At 42.0% G+C, this 27,575-nt stretch overlaps 1 protein-coding gene across 1 annotated transcript; it reads right to left on the bottom strand.

Moving 5' to 3' along the window:
- On the bottom strand, positions 1-27,083 carry SLC15A1 (solute carrier family 15 member 1). Its single transcript, XM_048295836.1, has 23 exons — positions 26,805-27,083; positions 23,354-23,376; positions 20,265-20,349; positions 20,040-20,181; positions 17,146-17,265; positions 16,892-16,991; positions 16,558-16,648; positions 14,880-14,963; positions 13,695-13,777; positions 12,458-12,544; positions 11,342-11,431; positions 9,980-10,024; positions 9,851-9,880; positions 9,641-9,729; positions 8,370-8,451; positions 7,476-7,601; positions 6,014-6,163; positions 5,553-5,602; positions 4,810-4,920; positions 4,567-4,663; positions 3,995-4,141; positions 3,048-3,155; positions 1-2,077 (listed from the first exon to the last, which is right to left on the bottom strand). Exons 1-23 carry the CDS (start codon positions 26,806-26,808, stop codon positions 1,889-1,891), a joined length of 2,133 nt encoding a protein of 710 aa, XP_048151793.1. The 5' UTR covers positions 26,809-27,083; the 3' UTR covers positions 1-1,888.
- Between the last annotated feature and the right edge of the window lie 492 nt (positions 27,084-27,575).

Consider the following 27,575-nt stretch of genomic DNA (forward strand, 5'->3'; position numbering starts at 1 on the left):
TTAATTACTTAAACCTCTGCTGAAAATGAGATTAAAATCTTGTCACACACAACCGTCTCCATTCTACCTTACAGGTAGTTTTCATCTCATCAGAAAAGTTCCCCATCTAATTTTACAGTATTATTGGCTTTCTAACCATAAGCCACATCCATCATGTTGTAGACAAGTTACTGGGCTTGCTAAAGCATGAAGTTCCAACAGCTTATGGTATAAAAATACCATATACCTTTGGAATACATGACCTGTATTCCAAAGGGAAAAAAGGTAGTGTTAAAATGCTAAATAAACATTTCACCTGGCATGGACAAAGCAGTAGGCAGAAGATGCTATTCTGTTGGGATACAGTTAGGAGATAATTTATTTTGCCTCACTTACATGGCAGAAGAAAAGCTAGTCTGCCATAAATAAGCTGGTATAAAACTCCCTTAACTCCTCAGAGAGTGACTGAGAGCCAGATGCTCCTGTGGCTGTTACAGGAGACCCTCAGTTCCATTGGCTGGGGGACATGTGTATCTCAAATCCATAGGAAAGGTTATCCCCAGATGACCCTAGAGACCAAGAGGGGATTACTGCCTATGGGATAACAGAACTACCTCTAACACAAGCAAAGAGTGCCTTGGACTTGTCTTCTCAAACTCCATTTGTAACTGTCTTCATGGGTGAGGGACTCTGTGCACATGGACACCTAGGTGCCAGCAGCTCCAGTGGGAACAGGGATCACAGGGGCCCGTGCACCCGCAGTGCGAGCAAAGCACCCAATTGCTTGAATACGGATGTCTGTGTCACCACTTGAAAATACCAAAATAGAATTGCTCTAAAATAGGATAAGAGTATTGGAAGACAGGTATCAAAGCAGCTGAAAGTCTGGCCAGGGTACTGGAGGGGCCAGTGAGTCCAAGCTTGTGGGAAAAGTGTAGCATGTAGACCTTAAAAAACAAGAATTACCAAAACAATATGCAGATCACTGGCACTCCATTACATGGAGCACAGGACTACAGGAGCAGGTCCTGCTAAGCAGCAAAATGTAGTCTCCCCTAGCATAAATTTGGTAGGTGTTAGGGTATATTAAGATAGAGAAGACCAGCACTGATCCATTAGCTTTAAGTGATGGAGCCTGTAGACAAAGGTAGCAGAGAGGTGGTATCGAGTTTTGTTAACATGCAACTGTAAGCCATATTCTTAAAACACTTTCCTTATTTTGTTATAACACAAGTTTTATTGCTCTTGCTTGTTCCAAAGGTCATTTGCTGTTATCAGTTTACCTGAGTGGACACTTCTACTATTAATTAAAGACATAATAGGAGTTAAATGGGTAGTTAACAGGCAGATAAAGCACTACATCCATGTCCAAGTTACTGCCACTTGGAATACAGACAATATTTTAATCTGATCACTGCCAGAGCTTTGCTCCCATTATCTGTAAGGAAGTATAAAAGAATTTAAGGCACATGTGACCTGCTGCTTTCAAGTAACAGTGATGCGAGAGGGATCATGCAGAGAGCTTGGTTTCCATTGCTTTTTCTTGACAAGTCTTGTTTCTTTCATGATATAAAATTGAAATGCAGTATAAAAATACTTCTTTTCACAGGGTCCAATAGTTCCAAGTCTAATTTAAATATTCTAATGCTATAATATTTAAGACTGAGGTACATTAAGAGTGCAAATTCTGCTGGAGTTTCTTCAGGATACCACATTCAGTACAAGAGAGAGACTAATATTTTCCTATTGCTTCCCTAGGGAGGCTTCACTTAAAACTCAAACAGTTTTGCATAGTGTCTCTCACAAGACATATAATCCAGAGGTGTGATTACTGATACCCTGATTCCTCTGACTGCAGGGAGAGTGAACAGGATTTCCATCATTTACAGACACTCCTTGAGTACAGCTTTTACATTCGAGAATCAGCTTCAGCTTCCTTTTCATTGTCATCTTGATCCTTCTTGTCTTCTCCCTTTTTTTCCTCACTGAACTGGGCTTCAATCTCATTTGGATCAACATAGGTATAAAAAGAAGCCATGATAGCAAAGATGATGCAAACTACCAACAGCAAGGCAGCAAACAGCACATACTCTGCCCACTGTAAAAAAAAAAAGCAGAATTTATCCATCAGTATTCATTTGTCAAGAGTATTACACCATTTTAGTATTTTCAGGAAGTAAACTCAGAATGTGAAACAAGTATCATATGGCTTACAGGACTAAGTGTTAATACATACAATACATATTAAAGCAACTCAGAATTGAGGCTCTTTCAGCTATGCTATCTTCACTGAAAAGACAAAAGTTCTGTGAATGCTGAAGAATTCTGTAACATCCTTTTCCTGGAGGAACAGGGAATTGAATGAAAGACTGAGAAGGAAACTCAGCCCCCTCCTTTTGGTCAGATAATCTCACTCTAAACCAGGCTGGCACTGGTTCTGCTTCCACTTAGACATTTTTACTGCTGACCTACTGACCACAAATGTGGGCAGAGATCAAGACCAGAAACCCTACCTGAAAAGCCTCAACATCTCTGTTTCATGTTCTTTCTGATTTAATTTAGCTGAAGTTGGGGACTGCCAGACCTATTTCAGAGACAAGCTCTTCCCTCTCTCAGAGAGCCATTTTAATTCATTACTGAGCACCACTAATGAACAGAAAGTCTTGTATGAGTGCTCTTTACCAGGATAGCCACAGTTTTAATGCCCCAAATAATGAGGGATGAAACCAGGGGAGCGAGAAGAAGGGATGTGGCAAGGCTGTGGTATGCAGGTGAAGGCTCATTAGCAATTAACAGAATTTTGGTAGGCTTTGATTCTATTAATGCAGAATTTCAGCTCAAAAGTTCACAGACTTTCTACACCATGAGAAGAAATTTACTGCAGAGACTCTAGAAACTGCTGCTTGCAAGCAAAGGAGCCTGACAGCGAGAGTTTAGGATGGCAAATGCTAGGCAAGTGAAAACCTTTGCTGAAGAACTATTTGTATTATCTGCCACGATTCCCCCCTGGATTAGAACTGCTTTCTCACAGTGTAACATAACAGCACACCTACTGCTTGCATGCTTACCTGCTTGTCGAGTTTGGATGCCCCAGCCACGATAAGGACAATTATGTTACCAACAGCCACAGTCAGCAGCCATCCTGCCTGCAGCACTGACTTCATGTTAGACGGGGCCTGCAGAGACAGACATTTGAGTTTCGGCGTTATCACTTATTTTATGATGCACTTATTGCATTCTTTACCTTATAATGAAGACTGTTTCTCTGCAGGGAAGAGGATTTCTTGGTTTGGGAGGTTTTGGAGGCAGTTGGGGTTTTTTGTGTGTTTATTTTTTGACATTAAAAATTGCTAGAGAGCTAAACGGGTCTGGAGAAGGCTTTGAGGAACAAGAGACCACTAGCACACTGACTATAACACCTTTTACTTTATACACACTGAGGAACTAACAGGCGTATTTCACATCTCAGTAACACGTGGCACACATGACATGAAGAAATTGAGTGCATCACCTAGCAAGCCATGCCTCACAACATTCCCATCACTGCAGTTTCTAGATTCCAAATTAAGAGAAGAAATACACACAGCTAATAAACTGGAGTCAGAAGACAAAGGAATTAAAAGTGTATAACTAAACTGCTAATAAAGGCTGTATGGAGTAACCTGGTGTGGAGATAAGATATCAGGACTTCCTGGTTTTGCATTTGAGAGCTCTCCAGTTTGGTTTTACTGCAGCAGGACAGTTGCACTTATTTTCAAAGGAAAGATATATGCGAGAAGGAAATTTGAAGACTGGTAGTCAAGTCTTCAAATGACAGAATTCAGCATAGCTTCATGGAAAACACCAAATCCTAGTGAAACAGGACCAACTTGCATCAGCCTATACAGTCCTACTAGGGAGCTGTGAGGAATACAGCTGATCAAAGCAGCAGCACAGAACCACCACTTAAAAACAAGAGGTCACGGAAGATGTTAACTTGCACCAAGATGCTTAACACAAGAAGAGAAATACCTACCTGTGAGTATGAAAACTCCAGCCCAGTGACAGAGAACACTACTTCTCCACATGTAAGAAGAAAATACTGAGGAATCTGCCAAGCCATATGGACTGTATTTGGTGCAATATCTTCAAAGTATGTTACATTAAGATGGGAGCCAGTACACTGGAAATGAAAATAGCATATTAGGAGCAGTAATAATGAGTGTGCACAGTAAAGGCATTCTAAGCAGTTCTATAAGCATATAGAAAGTTCAGAGTAAATAATAAATGTTGCATATGAAGCTCTGCATACCTAGTCGTAAAGCATAATTTTTTTACAGCCGACTTTGTGCAAATCTGTAGTGTCTAACAGGGCTAAAGATTTAGGGCCATTAGTGGTGACCATGAATTCTTGCATTGCTATCATCATAACCATCATTATTTTTATACTTAACAATGGTTTCATGTTCCTGTTTAACATAGGAGAATTCCATCATATATACAATTAAAGACAAGGGGAATAATTCTGCAAGTGTTTTTTTCATTAAAGGAAAGTATCAACACGGAAAGTAATTCTATATTGTCCATCCAACAACAGTGGCAACTCACATCATTAACTGAAATGGTATAGGCACTGCCATATCCAAATGTCTTTGAAACAACTGTACAAGCGGCCAGAGGCATTGAAGCGTTAATGGTAAATGACCTGAAAAAGAAAAAAACCCAGACCCCACAGTTCAGACCATAGGTGTAATCAATTGTGTGTATTACACATTTTAAAAAAGCTCTGTGCCCTTTTCCCAAGGACAAGTATATCTAAGAGATTAAATTAGGGTAAAAGAAAATGCTTACTTGTCTTGTTTTGTAATGACACTGTAATTACTGACAGAAAGAGGCTCCAGTACTCCAAAAGCCATGCCATCCATAGTAACATTGACAGGAAGAGAGTAATTGTTTATGAACCTTTAAAATGGAAGAGTGATTAAATACTACACAAAACATGCATAAGTCAAAGAGTACAGGTTTTACTTTTAATTATATTTGGGCAGCACAACAAGTATCAAGTCTACTCATTTAACACTTCTTTTTTTTTTTAAATCAGTTAACATTTTGGAAAGAACTCTTAATCTCTTAAACTGTAGCTAATACAAAAAGGAAGTTAGACCCCCATCAGCCCACTACCTTAGGAGAACACCAAAAGCAAGCTGATGCTACAACCAGTAGGTGATGCATCTGCAAGTGGGAGATGTAGAAGAAAAGCAGAGAAGGCAGAAGTAGGAAGATACTTCTTATCCAAGATTTAAAAGGAGGTATAGATATGTAATTTATGCCATTTGTCCAGTAAAAAAGTCTAGGCAATGGAACGAAGCATACACTTCCATTTTTAGCTAAATTACACCCAAAACAGGTGTGCAAGATAACTTAAGTGGATCACAACTCAGAAGTCATAACATCCCCTAAAACATCAAGTGACGTGTCCAGCAAGAGGTGTGTTCCTACAGTATAGAAAAGTATGTTCAACGAGAGTCCACCCAAAGAAAGATTGAAGAGACAGTCACACTACTGTCAAAATTTTGACACAAAAAAACCTCTACCTGATGAGATTTTTTCCTTCTTCTGGTTTTGATGTAACATTGTCCCATATCTGGTGGAAGAGACCATTATCAAGCTATGTCGATGGCATCAGAGAACAACTTAAATACGTACTATTACACAGCAGTGGGAACTAACAGAGGTTTCAGAGCAGGACTCCAGACCTTCCTCTTTAGGATCCTACTAGCACACACATCTACTAGAAAGCACTGTATGACCATGCATCTAAGTCTTGGTGAAAGGGTAGTTGTCAAGGTAAATAATAAATTGGTAACTTTTTAAAAATTATATCCTGGTGTACTCTCTACCACTCACCAGCCCTACTGGTACAGGAGAGACAAGGAGAGACAGAAAACAAGACAAAGGATAAAAGCCATCCAGAGCTTGTCCTCTGAGCTTCACACACTCCACAAAGATAGCGGTCAAAACATTGATGTATGTCTTAAGAAATAAGCAGACTTACCAAATGGGAATTGATGTCAGATCCATTCCCTTTAAATGCCAAAGTGTAGCGTTCTCCATCTAGCAGATCCAAAGGCACAGTTTTATTTTGAGATGCAGACATTATGTGTAATGATTTCAGCTTAGAACTCTCAAATGTCATGTAGGGAGTCTACAAAGAGAAACAAATTGCCATGGGCTTCTGTGCAACTGCATATTTGTCTACACTTTTGTGAGAATGTTATGGGCTCTGGGGAGGGTCAGAAGTTTACACACGTGTTATTTCTGAAGTGCCAGAGATCATGAACATTCCCTAACTTTCATTTTTGTTAGGTTTTCTACATCAAGCATTAATGCCATTTGATCATTATTTTTTATTAATTTAATTTGTCACTCAAGCTTCAGAGTTACATGAGCTTGCCACAAGCATTATGGAATAGCTGTTATATTTTCCTATTTCTTGCTCCAGATAAATCAGGCTTACCATAACCATCAAGTAAAATTCTATTTAGCCAAAGAGGTGGCACCAGCATAAGCTGCGATGCAGTGTTTTCCAAAAAGCAGAAGTTATATGTTTTATATATTCAAAACACATTTAATCAACATAAAATACTTAAGCCATTAATAAACACATTTGTGCTACACTAAAATAAGCCTTTTGTTTTATAGGATTATCAAAAGCACTTTATAATCCACATCTGGATTATAAAATGTCTGTAATAGGGAATAGAGTATTCTATACCTTTCATTTTCTGGTATGTACCATGGTTACATCAAGACCCTGTCAGTATACAGTTTGGGTGCCCTTATCTTCTCCTCACACCTCTGCTTCCATGTGAGGCAAATTTGGAGGAGGTTGGAGTAGGAGCTTTCCTCTTCAAGGGAAACAGAACTGCAGGCTATCAGAGAACACACTTCCTAACATCCCTTATCAAAAGCATCCATCAGAGGCACCACATTTTGCTGTCAATAGAACTACCAATGCTGTGCTCTATGAGAACCTGAAGAAGTTCTTTGGCAGCAAAATCTGAAGCTTAACATGTGATGTAGCCACAGAAGAAGCTCCCTGTTCAGGTAAGCCATCCCTCACTGTAATAGCAGTGACTCACTAGAGCTGAATGGACAGTTGCTGAAGAAAAGGATTGCTCTTAAGAAATTGAATCTTTTTAGCAAGAGGGAAATTTTCAACTAGTTCCAAGTCACTGTTAAGTTTTTGAAAGCTTCTTGGAAAAAAACCCAGTCTTGTCAAAACAAACTAGTAATACATCAAACACTGACATAGTTACCATTTCGTCACCCACTGTGTTTTCAGTAACAATTCATTCCACAATACAAAGAAAAAAAATCATTTAAATTATTAGAGTAAAAAAGTCCGAGAAAATAATCAATTTTGAACCATCAGTTAAGAATGACTTTGACTTACTCCATTAGATTTTTTTTAGTTTTAATTAATTTTTTAATATTTTTTATCTGCCCTTACTTACCGCCTCATTAGGTGCTACATCCATAGTCGGAAGCTGAGGCTGGAACTGAACCGTTGCAGGAGCAGCACCTAGATTTATTAATCTGACTTGAGTTTGCTCAGCTGCAGGGAAAACAGGAGAGGTTTTCTATAGGACAGAAAAAAAAATAAAATCAGTGCCCTAAGTCACATGGAAAAAATTGCTATAATTACTGTAATCTTTGTTTTTTCATGTTGAAGATTGGCATTTGCCTGCTGATATGTGATTGTCTGAGGGATGAAACTTGAATCAGGATTTTTACTCGTCTCACAAGCTGCCTTAGGAAAGAAATCTCTCGTCCACATCAGACACCTCTAGACAGCTATTCAGATCTTGGGTTGCAATGGATCGCTGCCCAGAGGTGTTGCAATATTCCAGCTACAGGGGAAAGCTTAATCTGGTTCAGGCATGGCACCTCCCTTTAGGGCAAGGAAGGTTAGGGGAGACAAATCCTTCCTTCGACAAGTGTCATCATTGCTCATGCTGTGATGATGCTTCCCAGACTGTCACACTTCACCTCTGGCTTAAATACCAGAAGAGGTCAAACATGCAAAGCAGCCCTCTGGTAGGCCAAGCAAATGTTTAGTTTCCAGCTTTTAGTCTCAGTTTAAAGATTGATGTTGCCTTTCATGCATGATTTACATTAACTTCAATGTGATGTTTTGCAGGATGGTGTTTGTTGCTAGTCAATTTTACTATGCTAACCACAGTATTGCAATATAGTTCCACTCCTGCTACTTCTATGCTTATATGATTGGCTCCAAATTTAGGAGTCTTCTTTCTGGTTCAGTTTCCCCTTAAGCACACCTTTTTTTCCTGAATTAACAAGTAACAGCTAAATATTAATAGTAAATACTCGCATGTGGCTGAACTTACATCTATTTGCACCTGCACAAGGGCAGCAGCAACAAAAGCCATAGAAGCGAGGAACATCCCCACAGTCATCTTCCTCAGGGGCCTAGTACAACAAAGGACACGAGAGATTTAAGAGAAATGATAATTCAAAGCTTCAGCTGCTTGTTTTCTTTCCACTCTGGGAAACTCAAATGGCCACAGGTAGCACATTATCACCATTTGAAGGACTGATGTTCTTACAGAAAGTGTTCTGCTAAGCTGGGTACCTCTCAATTCATAGTTACACTGTCAGGAAATACATCTTTCCTGCAGCATCTTAACCTGTTATTCTGCACCTGCTGGGCTCAAACATTGACTGACCATAATTATCAGGTTCCTGAAAAAATCTGTTCTTGCAGGAAGTAAAAAACCCAATCCAGTACAGTTGTTAGTGGTAAAACAAGAAAGAGACAAGAAGATATGCCTTTAAAAAAAGACTAACAACTTGTCTCCATATTCCTATGTTTAAATAAGGTTGAACAAAAACAGTCAGGGAAATTTGTTGAATTAGGAGACATCTACTGGCATTCAATTAAGCTGTAAGGATAGATTTAGAGTAAATATTTCATTTGTGGCATCATTTATCCAGTGTAGAATGTCCACAAATGAATGACAGTATTTCCAGCACAGCACACACCCAAGATTTTTCAGAGCTATATGGAAAAACAGCATTGCACCGTAGCTCTCTGAAAATTGTTTTCAGAACCGTATTCTCTTCTGCCTCTCCAAGCACTCTTGCAAGTGCTAGCCACTTCATTACCAACACTGAAAAGTAATGTGTAATGCCCCCCAAGCTCCACCTAGAAGTATCCAGTGAGCCAGACTCCCAGCCGAGACTGAAGAGCAAACATCTCGTGTCTCAGTTACTTTTAAGCCCAAAATTTGACAAATGCTAAGGATGTATGTTGTATTTCTATTCCCTATTCTTCAGGAGGGAGAGGGGGTAGACATGGGGGATATGGAAAACAATCAAGATCATCTCTCCTGCAATCAAAAGATTTTGTCCCTAATTGAAAAACATTGTTACTTTACTATTAGCTTCTCCTCTTCTAATCTGTGCTGCCTCTCCATACCAATTGGAGTATTCTGGGTTTTTTATATTTTCATTTCTTTAAAATATTAACCCATTTAAAATACACTTCTATTTCCTCCTTAGCTGACTGCTTGCTCTTGTTACATTAGGGCTGGAAGAGCCAGTTAAACAAATGACTAAAATGAGCCTCTCTTGAAGTCAGATAAAGACATCAACTTACGTAAAATTGATCTTGCATTTCTTGATTAAAGGATAAACCAAATAGTCTACAACTGGGACCATTATAACAATCAGGATTGGATTCACAATCTGGGGAAGATGAACATGAGAAAAAAAATCAGTATTTCTCAAAGTGCTTTTTTTAAGTAAGGGCAAGATGTACATAATCTTTCAGAAGTATTTGAAATTGGAACATAGAAAATTAATGTACCTGCATTTGGTCTGGTTGAACTAGAATACCCTGGTGAAGAAAAAAATAAATAGTTTTTAATACTGTGGCAACAAATAAAACTCATCTGAAAAGTGTTAATTAAAAAAAAAGGAATAAAAAGTAACCTACAAAATCCCCATTCATTGCTGTGGCTTGCAGTGTCCATCTTGACCCCTAAATAAGAGAAGAAAAAATTAGATGTCACAGTAAATCAATGTTCTAAAGTTCATTTTGAATTGTTTGCATAAGTCAAGTGTTGGAAAAGACATGCAATGGAACAAAAAGTAAAGCTAGCTTGCTATGGGAGTATTCTTACTCTGCAATGTAAACATTTGGACAAAGTGAGTCTCATGGCCCATTCCAGTTCATTTACTCATTTTGTGAAATACAGCAGAAAATAACTTAGATGCAGAAATCAGCTGGAGAGAGGGCAGGGACATCCTGTGCAGGGCACTGCCGCGTGCTGTGCACAGAAGCCACCCTGGGGCCCGTGTGCCGCCAGCCTGAGCCCAAGCAGCCCACACCTCCCACTTGTCCAGCCTTCCTTCACACAGCCCAGAGCCACCGGCCAAGCCAGGGCTTGATCTGCCTGGAGCCCTGTGCCCCAAAAACCTGCCTGTAGCTGGGACAAGCGGGGATGACTTTAGGCCTGAGCCCAGGATGAGACAAGAACGCTACCGCTGCATCTGTGGCGAGAGCCTTCAGCTACCCGCGACACCCCACTGTCCGAGATGTGAGTTATGACCCATGTAATGAGTATTGACCTCTGAATTTATAGCAGAGCTGCCTAATTGGAACAGGTCACACTGACAGCTACAGCTCACAGGCACTAGACTGAATCAGTAGGATACAGGGAGTCTGGACCAAACTTCCTACTGTCTGACTTGGATGAGGCTTTCAACCCCTGGTTCTCCTCAAGCATGTTCCTAAATTCATACTTCAATGCTCAACTATGAGTTAAGCTGAGTGTTGCTTTTGTGAGTCTTGAGCACCCAGTCCACCAAGTGAATGGGAATTATAGGCTTATACTTCTGCTTGAAGGTGTAAGGTATTTATAACAAGGTATGAGTGATTAAGCAAACTGGCATTCAGATAACTTGAACCCTGGTTCTCCAGATCATTTACACTAGGACCCTAAATTTCATCTGACAACTGACAATTGAAGAAACATTAGCACTAAGAAAGCTTTAAATTACTGTTTCATCCCGAGTCCCAGGCTGATACAAGATTTGGAGAGGCCTGTCACTGAATCTGTCCTGGGTGTGCTCAGATAAATTGAGATTGCCCCTGGCTGCAGATCATCCTGCAGGATGACTCAGGAACTAGTGACTTTGGAACTAGTGACTCAGGAACTAGTCTTTTGCAATAAAACCAGGATAAAGAATTTGTTTTTCCACACTCCCATAGGCACCTTTTATGTCTGGTGACTTCAGAGTACGTAGAGTGACATGGTACAGCTGTAATTACCAAGCCAAACAATTTCTACTTTACCTGCTGGTCAAAAAGCGCCCAGAACATGGGGAGAGGGATGTAAAGGAAAAGCACCTTCAACACCATCTTAGTCTGAGCAATCAGTTGTTTCTGCAGAAAGTAAAAATTACACAAGAGGAATTGGTTTAAAAAAAAAGAAGGGAGGAAAAAAAGAAATTCAGACTGCTACTCACATCGCAGCAACACGTAAAGACCCATCATGTCATGTTTACCCACACATTAGACTTTGCATGTTGTGGGTACATCTGATGATCTCTGTTAAAATAGTACAAAGTCTGCTTGTGTGTGTGTGGGAAGGGCTGCTGGTTAAAGGTCACTCAGAGAGACCTGAGCCTCTTCGCATGCACACTGATGGCAGCATGAGATCCAGCACTTAGGTGCCATGTTATTTTTCTAGGAAAGAGGCATTTGAACAATAGGCAACTGAGGAATTTCACATAGGAAGAAAGCATAAAGGCAAAAGGAAGATAAAGGTGACAGGCTATGGTTTGTGCTGCCATTGACAACAGGGTAGAGTGGATAGTAGGCAAGGGACAAATTGGGAACTATGGGATACAAGGCTTTGAGAGTCATGATGAGAAATCATACAGAGGCTGGAGAGGATGCAGTGTTTAGCCACTTAAACTGAAATTCCAAAGCATAAATCTGATGTTTCATACCAAGACAAGTATTATGGCACTGTGCATTGACCATGACAGGCAGCACCATTTCCCTTTTCCCCTCTGCAGTCATTACACCAGCGTATTTTGTTTGAGGCCAGTTTACCATGAGATACAGGAAGTTGAGAAGGAAAGATAATGCCTGCTATTTTCCTAACCAAAACCCTTAAATGTTTGTATTTGTTTGGCGAGGGAAAGTCTTCTCTTCATCTCCCTTGAATTTCCCTGGACAGCCTATGATTACACAGAGCATTGACTCACACAGCTCTGCTTTCTCCCAAGGAGCTGAGGTGATAACCTGCAATGCCACGAGAGCACGGAAGTTTGGCCAAATCAGCTACTGAATGATCCAGAGGCCCAAAACTATTTTCCCAATGCATGAGGCAATGGATCAGAGCAGACAGAGAAGCTGAGGGTCAGGGGATGTCAGAGCAGAGGAGGCTCTCGGAGTACTTACATCATACTTCTCATTTGCCCAGTCTAGCCAGTGTTCTCTCTTGGGGAACTCCTTGCTGCGATGCTGAAACCTGTTTTTGATGGCAAACTGAGGAGAGACAGAATTATGCTTAATGTCACTACAAATATTTAAAACACAATGAACTGTTTTGTCATTAGAGATGATGCTCCTGGCTTCTTGGGTTTAGAGGCTGCTAAAGGTGACTTGACTTCTGTTAAGTGCTCCAATCATCTAGGGGAATATTGTTTTTAAGGCCTCACACTGCATATCCAGCAGAGCATGCACTTGGGGTTAGGTGGACCAAACAGCTCAGAGCAGTCTCTCTCAGCGTGGGTTGCTGCTAGGAGCTGCAAGATCTGCCCTCTTCAGACTTACTTATGTACAACAACAAATAGAGTAGTGTCATATACACAGGTTTGCAGAGCTGAATGGCTGTAGGAAGACATTTTACTGTGAGAAGCTGCATCTTGTAACTACGTCTCACACCCTGACATAGAATATACACAAATATAGTCCCAAAGAACTCCTGAGATTTTCTGCACATTATAACATGCAAGGCCGAGCTGGGCCTTAGGAGCAGCACTCTAAGCAATGGCCAAAGTCACCTACAGAGATTTGCTTTTGACAGTGCTTACAAGATAGGTAATAGGCTGGGCTGTATAAAGCTATCAGGTCTGTATGGATAATGAAGAAGCTCATCCAAGAATAAATCTGATCTCAAAGTTGAGGCACTGCAAAGTTGGGACATGCTGTGCTTTTTATGTAGATTCCACTCCTTTCTTCGCAGGATGACACTGATGTGCAACCCCCCAAACTTCCTTAATACAGTGGGGACCAGTAAACCTCTGCATTGTAAATAAACAATCTTTTAATAAGGAATAAGTCTTTGCTGATAAGATGTACTGATAGCTCTGCTCTTGACTCAGCTCAAGGCATGTTTGTCTCTTTCTGCATAAAGGTGCACAAATGTGGAGGGAATGATTCCCAGAAGCTGGGATAAGCTTTTACATAACACTGACACCTTATTTTGTTTCTTTTGCGTATAAATTCACACATAAATCAAGATATGCATAAAAAGACAGTCTAAATCTGAAGGTGTCAGTAAGAAGCCTTCTGTAATAAAGTAAAAATCTTCAGAAACTTTCCTCATATTAAGACAGATTTCTGATTTAGGCACATTTACAGAACACTTTTAAGAATTGCTGCCAAGGATTTGGGGAATGTAAGCAGTACTTACCCCAACACATTTGGAAACCTGAAGCATTATATTTCCTTGCGGTTTAACTTTCTTGTACATTTTGCTTCCAATTACAAACACAACTACAATAGGCAAACAGAAACCAAAATCAACTCAGGATTAAATTAAAATAGTAACAAATATTTTGGTATGGAAACTAAGTCAAGGAGTTAAATCAGGGTGGGAATAAGCCTCCTAAGAAATTGCCTATTCACATGCTATCATACAGTAAGATAAATCAAATTAATATGAGCAGATTGCTTCTATTCAAGACAAAAAACTAAACCTGGAAACTCTTATGGTTAGTGCTCAGTGGGAGGTTATCTCAATTAAAGGAATGGTCAAAAAACAAAGACCATTTAGGATCTTGACTCTGACCTTGCTGTAGAAGCTCCTTTTCAGGAGCTCAGGATGCTGCAGCTCACATCACACAGGGACATACAAAGCTCTGCCTGAACTGCAGGACTCACCAAGGTGTCCTGTGCTCCCAGGCCCAGGCACATTGCCCAGCCTCATTGTCCCACATGCAGGGCAGGACATGGGCAAACCCCCTCAGCCGCTGTCCAACCTGGGCTGGGCTCATGGGCAAGGTGAGGTCACTGGTAGCCAGGTGGGCTCCCAGTTAGGACCTTGAAGGACCAGGACCATGAGGGATACTGTAGTACATCATGGCACCCCCAGTTTCTTGGTCAGCAGTAAGGCTCAGGGAGTGACCTGTACACAGCCAGTAAAAATGCAGGTGTTTGAGAAGTATTGATATATCCAGTATTGTCCTCCAGTGCAGGGACAATTACCTCATACAGTTTACCATCCTGGACTAGAGATAATGTCCACAACACACATTTGCTGCGAGTTCTTACCCTATATTCAAAAGATCTATTTGTACACAACAGTAATCCAAGAAACACAGGCAGTAATTTACATCATGTATAGAATTTGAAGATACATTCACGTCTCACCCCAGCCCCATCAGACTCTCCCAGTAAATCAGTCTCTTCTGTAAAAGCGAGTGCTTCAGATTAATCCCACCCACCTCCCCACCCAAGAAAAAAATTTAAGTGAAAAATTGCAGAAATGATCAGGTACTGGTAGAGGTCAATACCTGGAGATTACTATCACACTTTCATTATTCTGAGATTGTTATCATCTAATTACCGAGGCAACAGTGGCAACAGATTCACCTACCCAAGGCAACAGCCATGAGGATAGCAGGAACTCCAAAAGCTAGCGGGTAGCATCGTTGTTTGGAATGAATGCCACACTCCGTAGCTGAAGTAAAAAGTAACATCAAATAAAAGTCCCAGTCAGCACAGCTGATGTTTTCCATGTGGTTTCTGTTCTTTGCACTCACTGTTAACTCATGGGGAAACAACAAACCTGTCTGCTGACATCCTCAGAGTGGAGGATCAGTATTCAACTTATCTTTCATTATTGAAAAGGGGAATTTCGTGTCACAGAATGGTTGAGGTTGGAAGGGACCTCTGGGCATCATCTGGTCCAAGTGCTCCTCTCAACTAGGGCTACCTGGAAGTAGTTGTCTAGGACTGTGTCCAGATGGCTTCTGAGCATCTCCAAGGATGGAGACTCCACAACCTCTCTGGGCAGCCTGTGCCAGTTCTTGGTCACCCTCAGAGTGAAAAAGTGTTTCCTGATGTTTCCTGGGTACCATCCACTGAGAAAAGCCTGGCTCCATCCTCTGCATTCTTTCCCATCATGTATTTTTATACTTTGATTAAATCCCCCTTTGCCTTCTCTTCTCCAGGCCAAACAGTCTAATGCCTCTCAGGATCTCCTCACAGGAAAATTACGTCTAGATTTACACTGGGACATGAAGAATTACACTAGAAGGGTCAAAAGCATGTCCTTAGTGAGAAAGGAACTAGATTACAGAAATTTTGGGATAACTTCATAAACAAAGATTCTAGTAATGTAAGTGTCACTTGTTGAAAAAACATCCCAGTCACAGCCCCCTCCCCTCCTTGGCATTAGTCACAGATTTGACTCTATAGAATTCAAGCACACATCCTAAAGTCATGCTCAGAGTATGAACATAGCTACTAGCAGTAGAAAATAAAAGACTAAACAAAATTATTACATTCTTCACCATACTTCTTCTAAGAGGAGAATTAGAGAGTATGGTTTGGAAAAAAATGTTAGCTTGTGGATAATTCATGTCTTGATTAAATTGTATTAGTCTACTGGTTAAACCTTTATAGGAAATAACAGTTTATTACTTCCCTCAGCTCAATTTGTCATTTTTTTCCAAGGTATTTTTCACCCTGTATCAGCAAGGAAGTAAACCACACGCTGTGCCATATGCATCTCTCCTCCCTTTTTTGGGAAAGGATAGAATTTGCATTAAACAAACATCTAAAAGTCTTCTACAGAGTCTTTTCCAGTCAAGAAATCCAAAGGCCAGAGTTTCAGCCCAGTGCTTTAGGGTTATTCCAGAATTCACATGCTGTTTCCTTTCTTTTGAGAAAAGCAGCCTTTTGAAACTGCTAGCAAGTGCATCCATACAGCACCATCTGTGCAAGCTTGCCACAGAAATCCATATGCATATAGGTTAGCAAATTGCTCAGTTTTGTTTAGGATCATGATATTCTTTATAAGCAAAGGAGAACATAGATTTCTTATTTAACAATATGAAAAAATATTTATTTTGTCACATGGATAAATCCAGTTTTAAACTGGCTTGTTTTGAGAGTACCTCATCTCCGAGAAGCTGGATGACACACTGAAGACTATTTGCTAGATAATGCCAGTGTGTCAGAGAACAGAATTTTAATTTAAACCTTACTGGACTGCAATCCAACACTCCTCTTCTGATGTTTAACAATTGTAAACAAACATGTGACCTTACCTCTGAGATTTGGGGTGACTATAGTCGATAGGAGACTTCCAGCATTAATGGACAAATAAAAGAGAGAGAAGAAGGTCCTTCTTTGCTTTTCCTACAGTAAAAACAGAAAGATGTTTAGAAAGGCTTAGCCAGAACCACATTGATGAGCCTAGATCAAAAAATCAGCACCTCAGGTTTCAAAGTTCAAGACAAATAATTAACTAGCTCCTTCTTCAGCTCCCCAGGAAAACCTGCAGTAATGCACCTGCCTAAATATGTATATTATTAGAGTACTATAATAGTCAAACTTTAATTAGAGTATCAGTATAACTGAAAATCTGAAAGACATTGTTACCTGATCTTCTTCAAACTGATCTCCACCAAATGCTGACACACAAGGTTTGATCCCACCAGTACCGAGGGCAATAAGGATCAAGCCAATCATTGACAGAGCACTGGAACAAGGAGAAAGGAAAAAAGAAAAAAAAAATAGTTTTGTGTTTATTCTCAAAGCATACGTAATAGAGTGGTTGAAATTCAAGTAGCATAAATTTAAGTTGTCCCATCCTTCACCAGCCTGGGAAATAAAAGGTGTACAAGGCAACTCACATGTGCAGTGCTACACTATCGGGAGAGCCATCCCGGTTGTGATCTGTCAGGTCATTTATGGAGCCCACAGACAAGACTGTCTGCCCAATTGTATAGACAATGGACAGGTAGACAATGGTCCTGTTGTCAAGAGAGGAGATACATTTTCTTAGATATGTTAACACAATTACACACATAAAATGCACACAGATAATTACACAGCTAATGCAGACTTTTGCTTATTTTAAAGATTCGTGGCAATGAAAACAATTAGCGGATACAATAAATTATGGACTGAACTTGTCAGAAGCTGCTATAAAAATCTGCCCACACACCACTGCCACAATATTTCTATTCTTTTCATTATTATTATTTTAGGTAGCCTTATTTAATTAAACAAGGCAAGATGACAAATGGATTCTATAGGGATCACTAGGTCCCAGGAAATACTTTCATATCTTCAGTGGTTGGCTTTTTACTAACCAACTCGAGAATGCCATTTTCATATTTTTTATATGGTGAAGATAAATGGACTTCTCTTCAACACCGGAAGATGCAATTTACACTGATTTAAGTATCATTAAACATTCTCTATGTTATTTTATATTTTAGTTGCAGGAGTAAAGAAAAAAGAAAAATTAAAAACCTGCTTCAAATGTGAAAATTGCCCTGAAATACTGTTTTGAACAACAACTCTATACCCCTACTCCCTCGGCTGTAAGTGTACCAACATTTTTACACTCAGATCAGAGTGAGAGCAGCACTGAAGAGTGCATGCTGCAGTCTTAGAGTACTATAATAGTCACCTGTAGTTCTTCTGACTTCTCTGCCAGGAGGCGCCTAGGATGGTAGTATTGCGTAATCACCAGCCCCCACACCTTGGCTTTACGGTCCAATCCTCTTTTCTGTATGTAAAAACATACTCCCTTTTAACTTTGTTGGACCGTAAAGCCGTGGCTGTAGTTTAACCCACGTTCACTTGTGTCCTTGGGTGGACCTCCGTTCAACAGATGTGGGTCTCCAGTTTGGAGAAAAATCAGGAGAAACCCAATGCAATGATGTGAAATTATTTTAAAACCCAGTTTTCAGGAGTAGTCCCAAACCCAGTGCAAGGCATGACAGTGAAGGACAATGCTCAAAAACCTAGAACAATCCAACTACTTGACATAAGCAAGAGATCCTCACAGCAAGCTTGGACCAGCACCCTGACACAACAGGGACATTGACCAAGTTACCCTCACTTTAAAACAAGGTTGTTGTTCTCTGACTTAAAATTGCCCTCGCCTGTAGCAGAGTAAAAAAAAAAAAAAAATCCATAAAGTGGGGCAACGATGAGTCTGCTGTTTAATGATATTTAACAGATACAGTTGAATGGGTTGGTTTTTGAATAGCGCTTCCATAGTTACTTTAATTACCCAACAACCTGGGAAAAAGTTTCCAATTGAAGTTGAACCTGAGCTGATCAGGAGAGAAACTTCTGGTTTTTATTTGTGAGGCTTATAAGCCCACTGCGAAGACTTACATAATTGGCACTGCATTGATGACACACAATTTAAAAAAGTAATTGTGATTTCTGTACTATTTTCCCCAAGATTTTCACAACTAATTTCAACAAATGTGAGCAGGTCCCAGCATGCTCTTTGACAGACATCACACAAAGTACGTGAACTGTGGAAGATTTGAGTCTCTCCTTTAAGAGTGCTTAGCAGTGCTTAGATAACTTCCTCATCCTCTTGTCATCATAGAATTTTTTTTTTTTTAATTCTTGTTTAAGCCTTCCTTGTGACACCTTGCATTAAACCCTAATGCTGTTTCCTAAAGCATGTTTTTTCTTGTTTAAGCCATCCTAACAAGCTCCTGTTAAAGGTCTGGGCCTTTCAGTTGCGGCACTGGCATATCCAAGTACCAAAGGAGAAGAGATACAAGGTCTTCAAAGTTTCATCTTGATAAAACAAGTAAAAGCCAAAATAAATTTTAAAAATAAACCACAGCATCTAAACAAGCGAGTACACAATATATGTGTCCTGCAATCTGTAAGACATCCAGCTAGTTGCAGTGAGTTTGCACTGCTCAGAGCAGCTGCACAGAGCACACAGGGACGGCCCTGCTCATAGCCCTGGGCTCCCAGGGGCAGTCCCTACAGCAGAAGGCAACAGTGCCGCTGACTGCACAGCACATCTCTAATCTCTGGGAGACCTTTGGCAAGTCTGCTCACATTCATGGCTCATAACCCTCCATAAAATCTTTATTATGCTTTTTTTCCGGCAAAGTAAATACTTTTAGAATCAAAACATCAGTAAAGGAGAGTGAGATAAAGCTGTTGGAAATAATCTGGTTACATTTCAAAGCACTTCAGTGCTACTATCCTGACCAACTACCCTGCAGTTAAAAATACAGAAGACATCATTTAGAGAAAGAATTGCTATTCAGTAAGACCTCTCATGGATCTGTCAATTCTGAAATCACACAGTATTTTAAAACTTTTTCTAAGGCCCACTTAACACCAGATAACACAGAAATTCACTATTTCAATGGCCACTTGCAACAGGTAAGGAGACTGTCCTATGTAATTATAACCTCCAGTATCTATTTTCACAGCTTGGTGAATAGTCTCCTTAGTTTAGCTTACATTTTGTCCAGGTGAGAGGAGAAACATGCAGCCTGCTGGGGAAGCATGCTACTACCCTTAACCAACTAGCAGAACTGGAACTTTTGTTGATTCACAGCGCAGTTGCAAGTCTGAGCTGAATCAATTAAAAGCTCAAGCTTTGGTGAAATAAAACAAACTACCCTGGAGTAGTCAACAGCAGTTCTGAAGCTGTTGTTGAGAGCTGCTGTTTTTGGTGGTGGTTTAAGTAACACTGATTTCAGGTGAGCTTTCAAGATCTTTGGTTACTTTCTAAGGAAGCACTTACTTAAATTTTCCCAGCCAAGAGTCCGCAATGATTGCTCCAAGGATAGGCGTCAAGTAACACAGAGCAACAAATGTGTGGTAGATGGCAGTGGAAAAGTTGTCTTCCCAGTGCAGGAAATACTTGAAATACAAAATGAGCACAGCTGTAGGAAGAACAACAAAGCAACAGGTTACAAACCCAAGTCAGGCCTGGGTAATGGTCAGCACAAGGAGACAAGGGACATACCTTTCATGCCATAGTAGGAGAACCGCTCACAGAACTCATTGATGACGATGAAGAAGATGCTCAAAGGGAAGCCAAAGCAGAGCACCTGGAGGTAACAGACAACGCGAGCTCAGAGCTGTGCAACCCAGACTAACACTCTTCACTGCAACCCACAGCCTAAGCAAGCTCAACATGGACTCAGTGGGAGTGGGTAGGTACTCAGGGTCCGGAAGCTGCACAGGCTTCTGTGGGATGACAGTAGTTTACCTGAACCAAGAGTCAGTTCTCACTTTCCCATCTTGGTCCCCAGAGGTCTGCACACTTCTTATCTGCCCTTTGCAAGAGCCCTTTAGCAGTGCTATAAATGACCTTCAAGTGCTGCACAATGCGCATTTGATGTCTCCAGCACCTAACCCTTACTGCAATCTAGACTGGTATCTAAAAATATGCAAAAAACCAATGTTTTTGGAAAAATAAAAAGTCAAAACCCAAAGCCAACCAAAAACGCACAACACCAAACGCCTGCAGTACACCAGCTAGAAGTTCAGGACTATTTTTAAGCACCTGTAGTTGAGCCAAATAAACATTTAAACTTTTCGTTCAAGCAAATCTCTCAGGAAAACTCCTTATCCTTAAAAATGCTCTGCTTGATGAAGAATCCTTCATTTCTTCAGACCTAATGATAGAAGGGACTTTATTCGTAACCTAAAATGGCATGGCATTGGCTGCCAGATTCACTGAGCCTTCACCTGCTGCAGCAGGCATGTCCATGGTCATCATCATGCAGCTCGTGACACAGTTTGTGCCATTGAGACAATGTTTAAAAAGCATACATCAGGTACAAATCTGATATGATCACCAGAACTGGAAGTTTATCTTCTGATCACCTACTTGTCTTAGTAGATGAATATATGATATATTCATTAATTTCTATTAAAATTAATGGGAATGCAACTTAAACATAATACTCCCTTTTAACCTTTTTAAAATGGATTTAAACCTGCAAGTAGCAAAGAATCAGATTTTGAAGACGTTTCAGAACATTGCAGAGGCAAAACAGTTCTTCTCCATGCTCCAGTTTAATTTAAAAATGTCATTGTTTGGATTAAAAAGGCTTAGGAATTAAACTAATCTGTATTTCATGTGAAACAGGAGGAAGTTAACTTTGCAGCTCAAAAGGAAAAAACCTTAGATAGGGAAATCATGCCTGACGCAAGTAAATTGGAGAGCCAGTGTCTCCAGCAAAGCCTCAACAAACAGAATACTTGGAAACTTGGGAGCTACAACAATTTTTTTGGGAATGTGACAAAAGAAATGAAAATAAGAGAGTGGCAGGAGCATAGTTGACTGATCTGACTCAGTTGTGAGGATGCCTGAGCAGCTGGAAAAGCATTGGCCATTGATGTTTGCAGAACCAAGTACTTACTGCATATCCTACCCATGGTTTGATAAGCAGGCTTCACAGGAAAAACCCAGTCTCAGCTGAGGCAAGTTCTAGGTGGGACTCCTCTAGCTTTAGAGTACACAAAATTTGAGCCGTACATATAAACTTGTCGCTCTTGATTTATCACATCCTCCATGGGCAGAAAGAGGTGTCTCCAAAGGAAGATCATTCACATCTATCCCAAAATTAGGTAAATTCCCTTGAAGTTACCCATTTCCTTCAGCTGAAGGCAGCAAGAGATTTGGACAACTACTCCCAACCTGGACACAGGTGTTGGTGGACTGGAGTTCACACAGAAGAAGGCTTTGTGCCCTGTCCACATAGCATTCCCCTAAGCCATGCAAATGGTCATGGGATGGAGAGCCACACACTGAAGTTTTGGTTCAGCACATGTTAAGTTAGTTAACTGAAACAGTAACCCAGGCTGCATGACACGTAATTGGGAAGAGCCCAGATGGAGAGGAGAGAATGTCTGCTCCTGAAGCAGAACAAAGAATTCCCCATGTCTGTCCTGCCTACAGGAAAAAAAAAAAAAAGAAGACAGACCAGTCCTGGCCCAGGAGCTGGTGGGACCCATCTCCACCTGAATTTCACAAAACCTCACTAAAATCTTTTGACCACTTTGGGGTTCTCACAAACTTCCCAAGTGTTTTGCCATCACCCTACCTAATACCTTATTCTTTAGGAGGGTGTTACATGCTGGTCTGGGGAGGTCACAATCCAGCAAGCCTAGATTTTTGTTTCAAGATACTGGTGCTTTTGTGCCTGGTGGAGCTGTCCTGCATTCCCATGCTGGCACAGCAGCCCCTGGTGGGTTTTTACTGGCTGCCCCCAAACTGGAGGGGATCTGCATGTCACAGCTGGAGCTGAGCATGAACACAGACATGCAAGAGAAAGCTACTGGGTCCTTCCCAAGGTGACAGGCCTTCAGCTTTTCCAAGATGCTACAAGCAAGAGGAGACTATGCAATTAATGCTTGCTAATACATGATGTGTACTTGTCCTTGTTTTGCACTGTACTGTCTTCTGTTACAGTATAGACGTGCCCATACACACATTTACCAAAACCTTGTCTGTTGTTGCCCTCATTGGTCAGGAAGTGCTGGATCCACCACCAAACAGGTAACCTGAAGGTTATGTTTTATAATGCCCTCTGTAACCTTGCCCTGCCCTGGGCATGCCACCACCCTGCTGCACAGCTTTGACTTTGGCTGCTGAGGAAGCCACTAAGACGAGGGAAAGTCTGTGGAGTAAAACCTTGCAAGATAAGAAAAGCAAAGGCAGAGATAGGGTTGCTGAGACACATATCAGTAACAGTTCAAAGATTCAAGAGTGGTGGATGATGATAACTCAGCCACAAGAAAGATGGGCTCCAGGGACCAAGCTCCTCCCACCAATGTCTGCTCAGTCAGCAAAGGCTCTTCAGACATTTTATCAGGGTGCTGATCACACTAATGCTTAGCTAGAATTTAATAAGTTACTAGGCTGCTTTTGCACGTGTTGGCCAGTAAGTCATTATATTGTATACAATAATGTATACATTATTGTATACATTTTATGTATGTTTATGGAGTGATTTTTACTTTGGGTACTGCTAACATTACCAAAACAACATAACCCAAAGAGAGTCAGTAGAGCAACTTTTTATAAGGGAAAACAATACTTACCGACTTGCCGGTAGTTTTTCCACCTGTGGAGGGGAAAAAACCAAAATACAAGTTAATGGCAACTTTTAAGTAATACTCCTTTAAAACCAATGGAAGATTCAAAAAAGGTTCAACTCTAAATAAACAAATTAAATGTAAACACAGTACTGGTCAAGGTGAGTACATTTTCAGTTTCTAAAAGGGAAAGTTTTCATAGTTATTAGGCAAAGCTTCCCTTGATAGCCTTTGGGTTTTTAGGGTGTGCATAAAGTCATACACTGCCAGGAGAAGCTCAAAAGGAATGATGAGTCAAAGCATCCCATGGTTGCTCACCACACATCATTCAAGGTGGTGGTAAACCAGCCACTCAGAGATGATGAGTCCTGTTACAATTCACTCTTGGGGATGTTACCTTAAAGACACGTCAAGATTAAGGAATAGGCTCAAGATGCCCTGCCAGGGATGGAGGTCAAGTCCTGAAAAGGGACTTTTAGAGGACTGAATATACAGCCCCAGCTCTGTGATCCACGTTAGCAGGCATTCCCAAAACCTGAATCTTAACCTGGGAAGACCTGGAAGAACAGAGAGGTCCCACTGAGGGCAGCAAGAGCAGACAGCTGCTTGCAGCCCTGAAGTCACTTCCAGCTGCTCTTGGCAGGCCCTCTCCCCTGGCAGCACTCCAAGTGGAGTCCTGCAGGGCTTCCTCAGCTCAGGAGACAGGCTTGAAGGCTGAGCTTTCACTGTGTCAGATAATGGCCCTATGCCCACATAGTGGGGATGCCAACATTTTCCATAAAACCACATGAGCAAACTCATTGTCATTAAGATAAGACCAAGTACAAGATGTGAACTTTGAAATCCCTCCTTGTAAATCAAGTCTGCCTATAATATATCTCTATAAGAAAAGTATGTTTGCCAAAATCATTATTTTGTCCATAGTTCACAACGGATGAGAACAGCTGACAGCAACACTATAGTGTTTGACACAATACTAAATAAGGTAATTTCCAGAAATCACTAAAACAGATTGTTCTGATTCTTTCCTTCACTGCTGTGGACAAGTACCTTCACAACAGAGACAGTAGTATTATGCAGGTGATTTGAGAATATATTTTCCTAGAGAGCAAGCAACATTCTGAAAGTGCTAACACACCCAGTTCAGGGCACATGCAGGTACACGAGTTATTCAAGTTATCGGCAATGCCCCTTCCACAACCCACACGAGCAGATACACTGAAGGATACCAAGGTGTTACCAAGAGCCTATCTTCCTATCAGCTCCTTGGTTATTTCCAGTTGTTGGCCTTTCCAGCACATGTGCATCACACTGACAGTTTTTCATGAAGAAGAGAGAAGAGAAGATCAGTCTGGGCAGCTCACTCCCGTCTGTTGGGCAAAAATTATCTAGGATCTTGTTGTTGGTTGGTTTGGGGTTTTTTCTGCTTTCCTGATGGCAAAAGTGTCACCTCTGCAACAAACCTTACACAGAGGACATCACAGAGGCAATTATTTTTAGACATTGTCTGACTTCAATGTTTAAGAGACACAATTATTTCCAAACATTTTGACTTTACCCCTCTATTCTCCTTTTACAGAGACAGTTGGGGAAACTCCAGATAGCATTAAAGCCAACCTTTCAACACAGGCACCTAAACTAAGTAAGGACTCCACTGTCAGGCAGCTTCAGGGATTGACCTACACAGCACAGAACACCCAACATTTTGCATCCTTTTCAGTGATAATCTGAGATTTGCTTGTGGCATGTTGGAGCAGTCACTCTTGAAGGGGCAACCTTCAGCCTCTCTTATTCTTTGCCCACAAAGAATGACCTGCAGAACTGCTCATTTTCACCACAAAGCACAGAAGAGCTCCACATTTTTCCATATAAAGCTCTCAATGCTTGTGCACTTTGTATTCCCTTCAGATACATAATATTTTTTAAGAAATATAAAGTCAACAGCCACTCAGTTCTTGGCTTCAGCACCACATCTAAATAATTATCAGCGGGCCATTGTCTCCTTCCCAAACTTGCAGGCCAGGTGGGGCAGGCTTACAGCTCCAACCCCTTCCCACCAGTGTGGTTCCTCCCCTGGAGTCACAGAGATGTAGTGGGATGCTGCATCCCTTGCAGCTCACAGTCCGTGACACAAAATGGGAGCACTTTGCCCTGCTCCATGCAGCCATCACAGCAACTCTGCCTGGATGAAATGCTTCTTGTCTGTGGACACAATAAATCTGTACACACCCATACTGTCACCTGGGATGTTTCTGGCTCCAGAGCAAGCCTACAGTCCTGACACCTGACTTGGGGCACAGACAAGCCTATTGCCCCTGCTCCCTGCAGCAGCCTTACAGCACCTTCACAAGGATGCTGCTACCATCAGGACATCCCCTCCAGGAGTCCCTGTTTCATACCTTGCTATTCCAAAAAACACCAACACAGAAACTATCCAAGCAAACCTATAACGCAGCAAGCCTGATAGTACATGAGCACACCCAGCTGCATCCCATTTCTTTCTCTTCGCGGAGCTATCACCATTTTCCTGGTTGTCTGCTCAAGCCAGCAAGACCCCAGTTAACCCCCGGGCAGCACCACTGACCAGTTCTTCCTGCTCATTACTACAGTTGCTTGTCCCTAGAACACAGATTTCCTTGCTGAAGATGCAATGGCACTTTCTTGGGTTTTTTTTTGGGGGGGTGGAGGGCAGACATTTCAGGTTCCTTCCCTCTGTGAGATAAGGTTTCTCCAAGCCCAGGAACCGCTTGCTCTGAGAAACACCAATGTGCTCAGACAGACACTGAAGGACCAAAGGTCCAACAAAGGGCAATGGAGAGAGATACATCACAAAAAAATTATTTTTTGTACATCTACTGCTCAGTGTTCCAGTTTAGACAGGAAAAAAAATCTTCAGAATTTATTAGCTAAATGGGTTCTGCCCTTACGTCAATCTTCCACCCGTGTATCTGTGTTTTTAAAAAACACTAGGTCAACCCTAGGTAAACACTCTCGATGAAAAAGCATTATTTAACATCTGCGAGATACACCACACTTCTGCTCAGATCTTAAGCTCCACATGCCTTAAAAGTGTAGTGTAGGGTAGACCTTACCCGCCAGGGGCTCAGCTCAAAGAGCTTACAGAGACCGAGGCAACATCGCTCGGCTCTCACTCGGGTTTCAAGGCAGGGTCATGTAAACCAGGATAAAGCGTTGCCAGAGGGAGAACTGCCCCGGAGGAAGAGGTAGAGACGCAAGAGTGCCCGGGGACTTCCTCAGACCGACACCGAGCAGCAGAGCCAGCCCTGGGCGAGCAGGACCCTTGGCCATGCTGCCAGCTCACAGCCCGGCACGATCACCCGGCTCGGAGGGAATCGGCTTGAGGATCCCGCGGTGCTCATCCCGGGGCGGCATCCCTCCCGCGGGCCGGGGACCGCTACCCACTCCGGGCTGCCCCACCCCACACCGCCACACCTACCCATGTCGGCGGCGCGGTCCCGCCGGAGCGCTCGGGGCTGAAAGACAGAAAGAAAGGCGGGAAAGAGGGAAGGAAGCTGCCGGGGGCGGCCGGGCTTTAAGGGCGGCGGCGGGGCCCCGCCTGGCCCCGGGTGGTGCGGGGCGGCGCCGCACAGGTGTCGGGGCGGGGAGCGGGTCACTGTCGCTGGGGAGCCATCCCGGGGCTCACCTGGCCCTGACCCGCCACGATCCGCCCGGGCTGCCCGAGCGCAGCGCTCTGCGGCGCTCCTCCCGGCCGCCTGCTCCCTTGCGGCTGCTAAACGAGGGCTGTCCCCGGCCGCTCGGGGCTTCCTTCGTTCTCTGGCCATCAGGAAGCACCGAGACAGTGCCATCAGCTGAACCGAGCGCTGTGCAGTGCCGTCAGCTGCACGTTGTCCCTTTGATGTCAACGGCGTTAAGGGAAAACTTAGTAAGCGAGTAAGTGGAATACACACTATGTGGAGGGCGGCTTTCTGCCTCGTTCGCTCCTCTCAAGCCAAGGAAACAGATTTCCTCGACTGCTGCTGCCACCGCTTTTTAATGATCTCTGACCTGTGGCTCCCATGAACTGGTGCTTCTGAGAAGTTGTCCAGACAAGATGTGGATGCATCCCTGGAAGTGTTCAAGGCCAGGTGGATGGGGCTTTGAGGAATATGGTCTGTGGAAGGTGTCTCTCTCCATAGCAGGGCATTGGAACTGGATGAACTTAAAGACCCCTTCCAACCCAAACCATTCTGTGAGTCTATGTTTCTAT

Source organism: Corvus hawaiiensis, chromosome 2 (assembly GCF_020740725.1).
Source record: "Corvus hawaiiensis isolate bCorHaw1 chromosome 2, bCorHaw1.pri.cur, whole genome shotgun sequence".
Taxonomy (NCBI): Eukaryota; Metazoa; Chordata; class Aves; order Passeriformes; family Corvidae; genus Corvus; species Corvus hawaiiensis.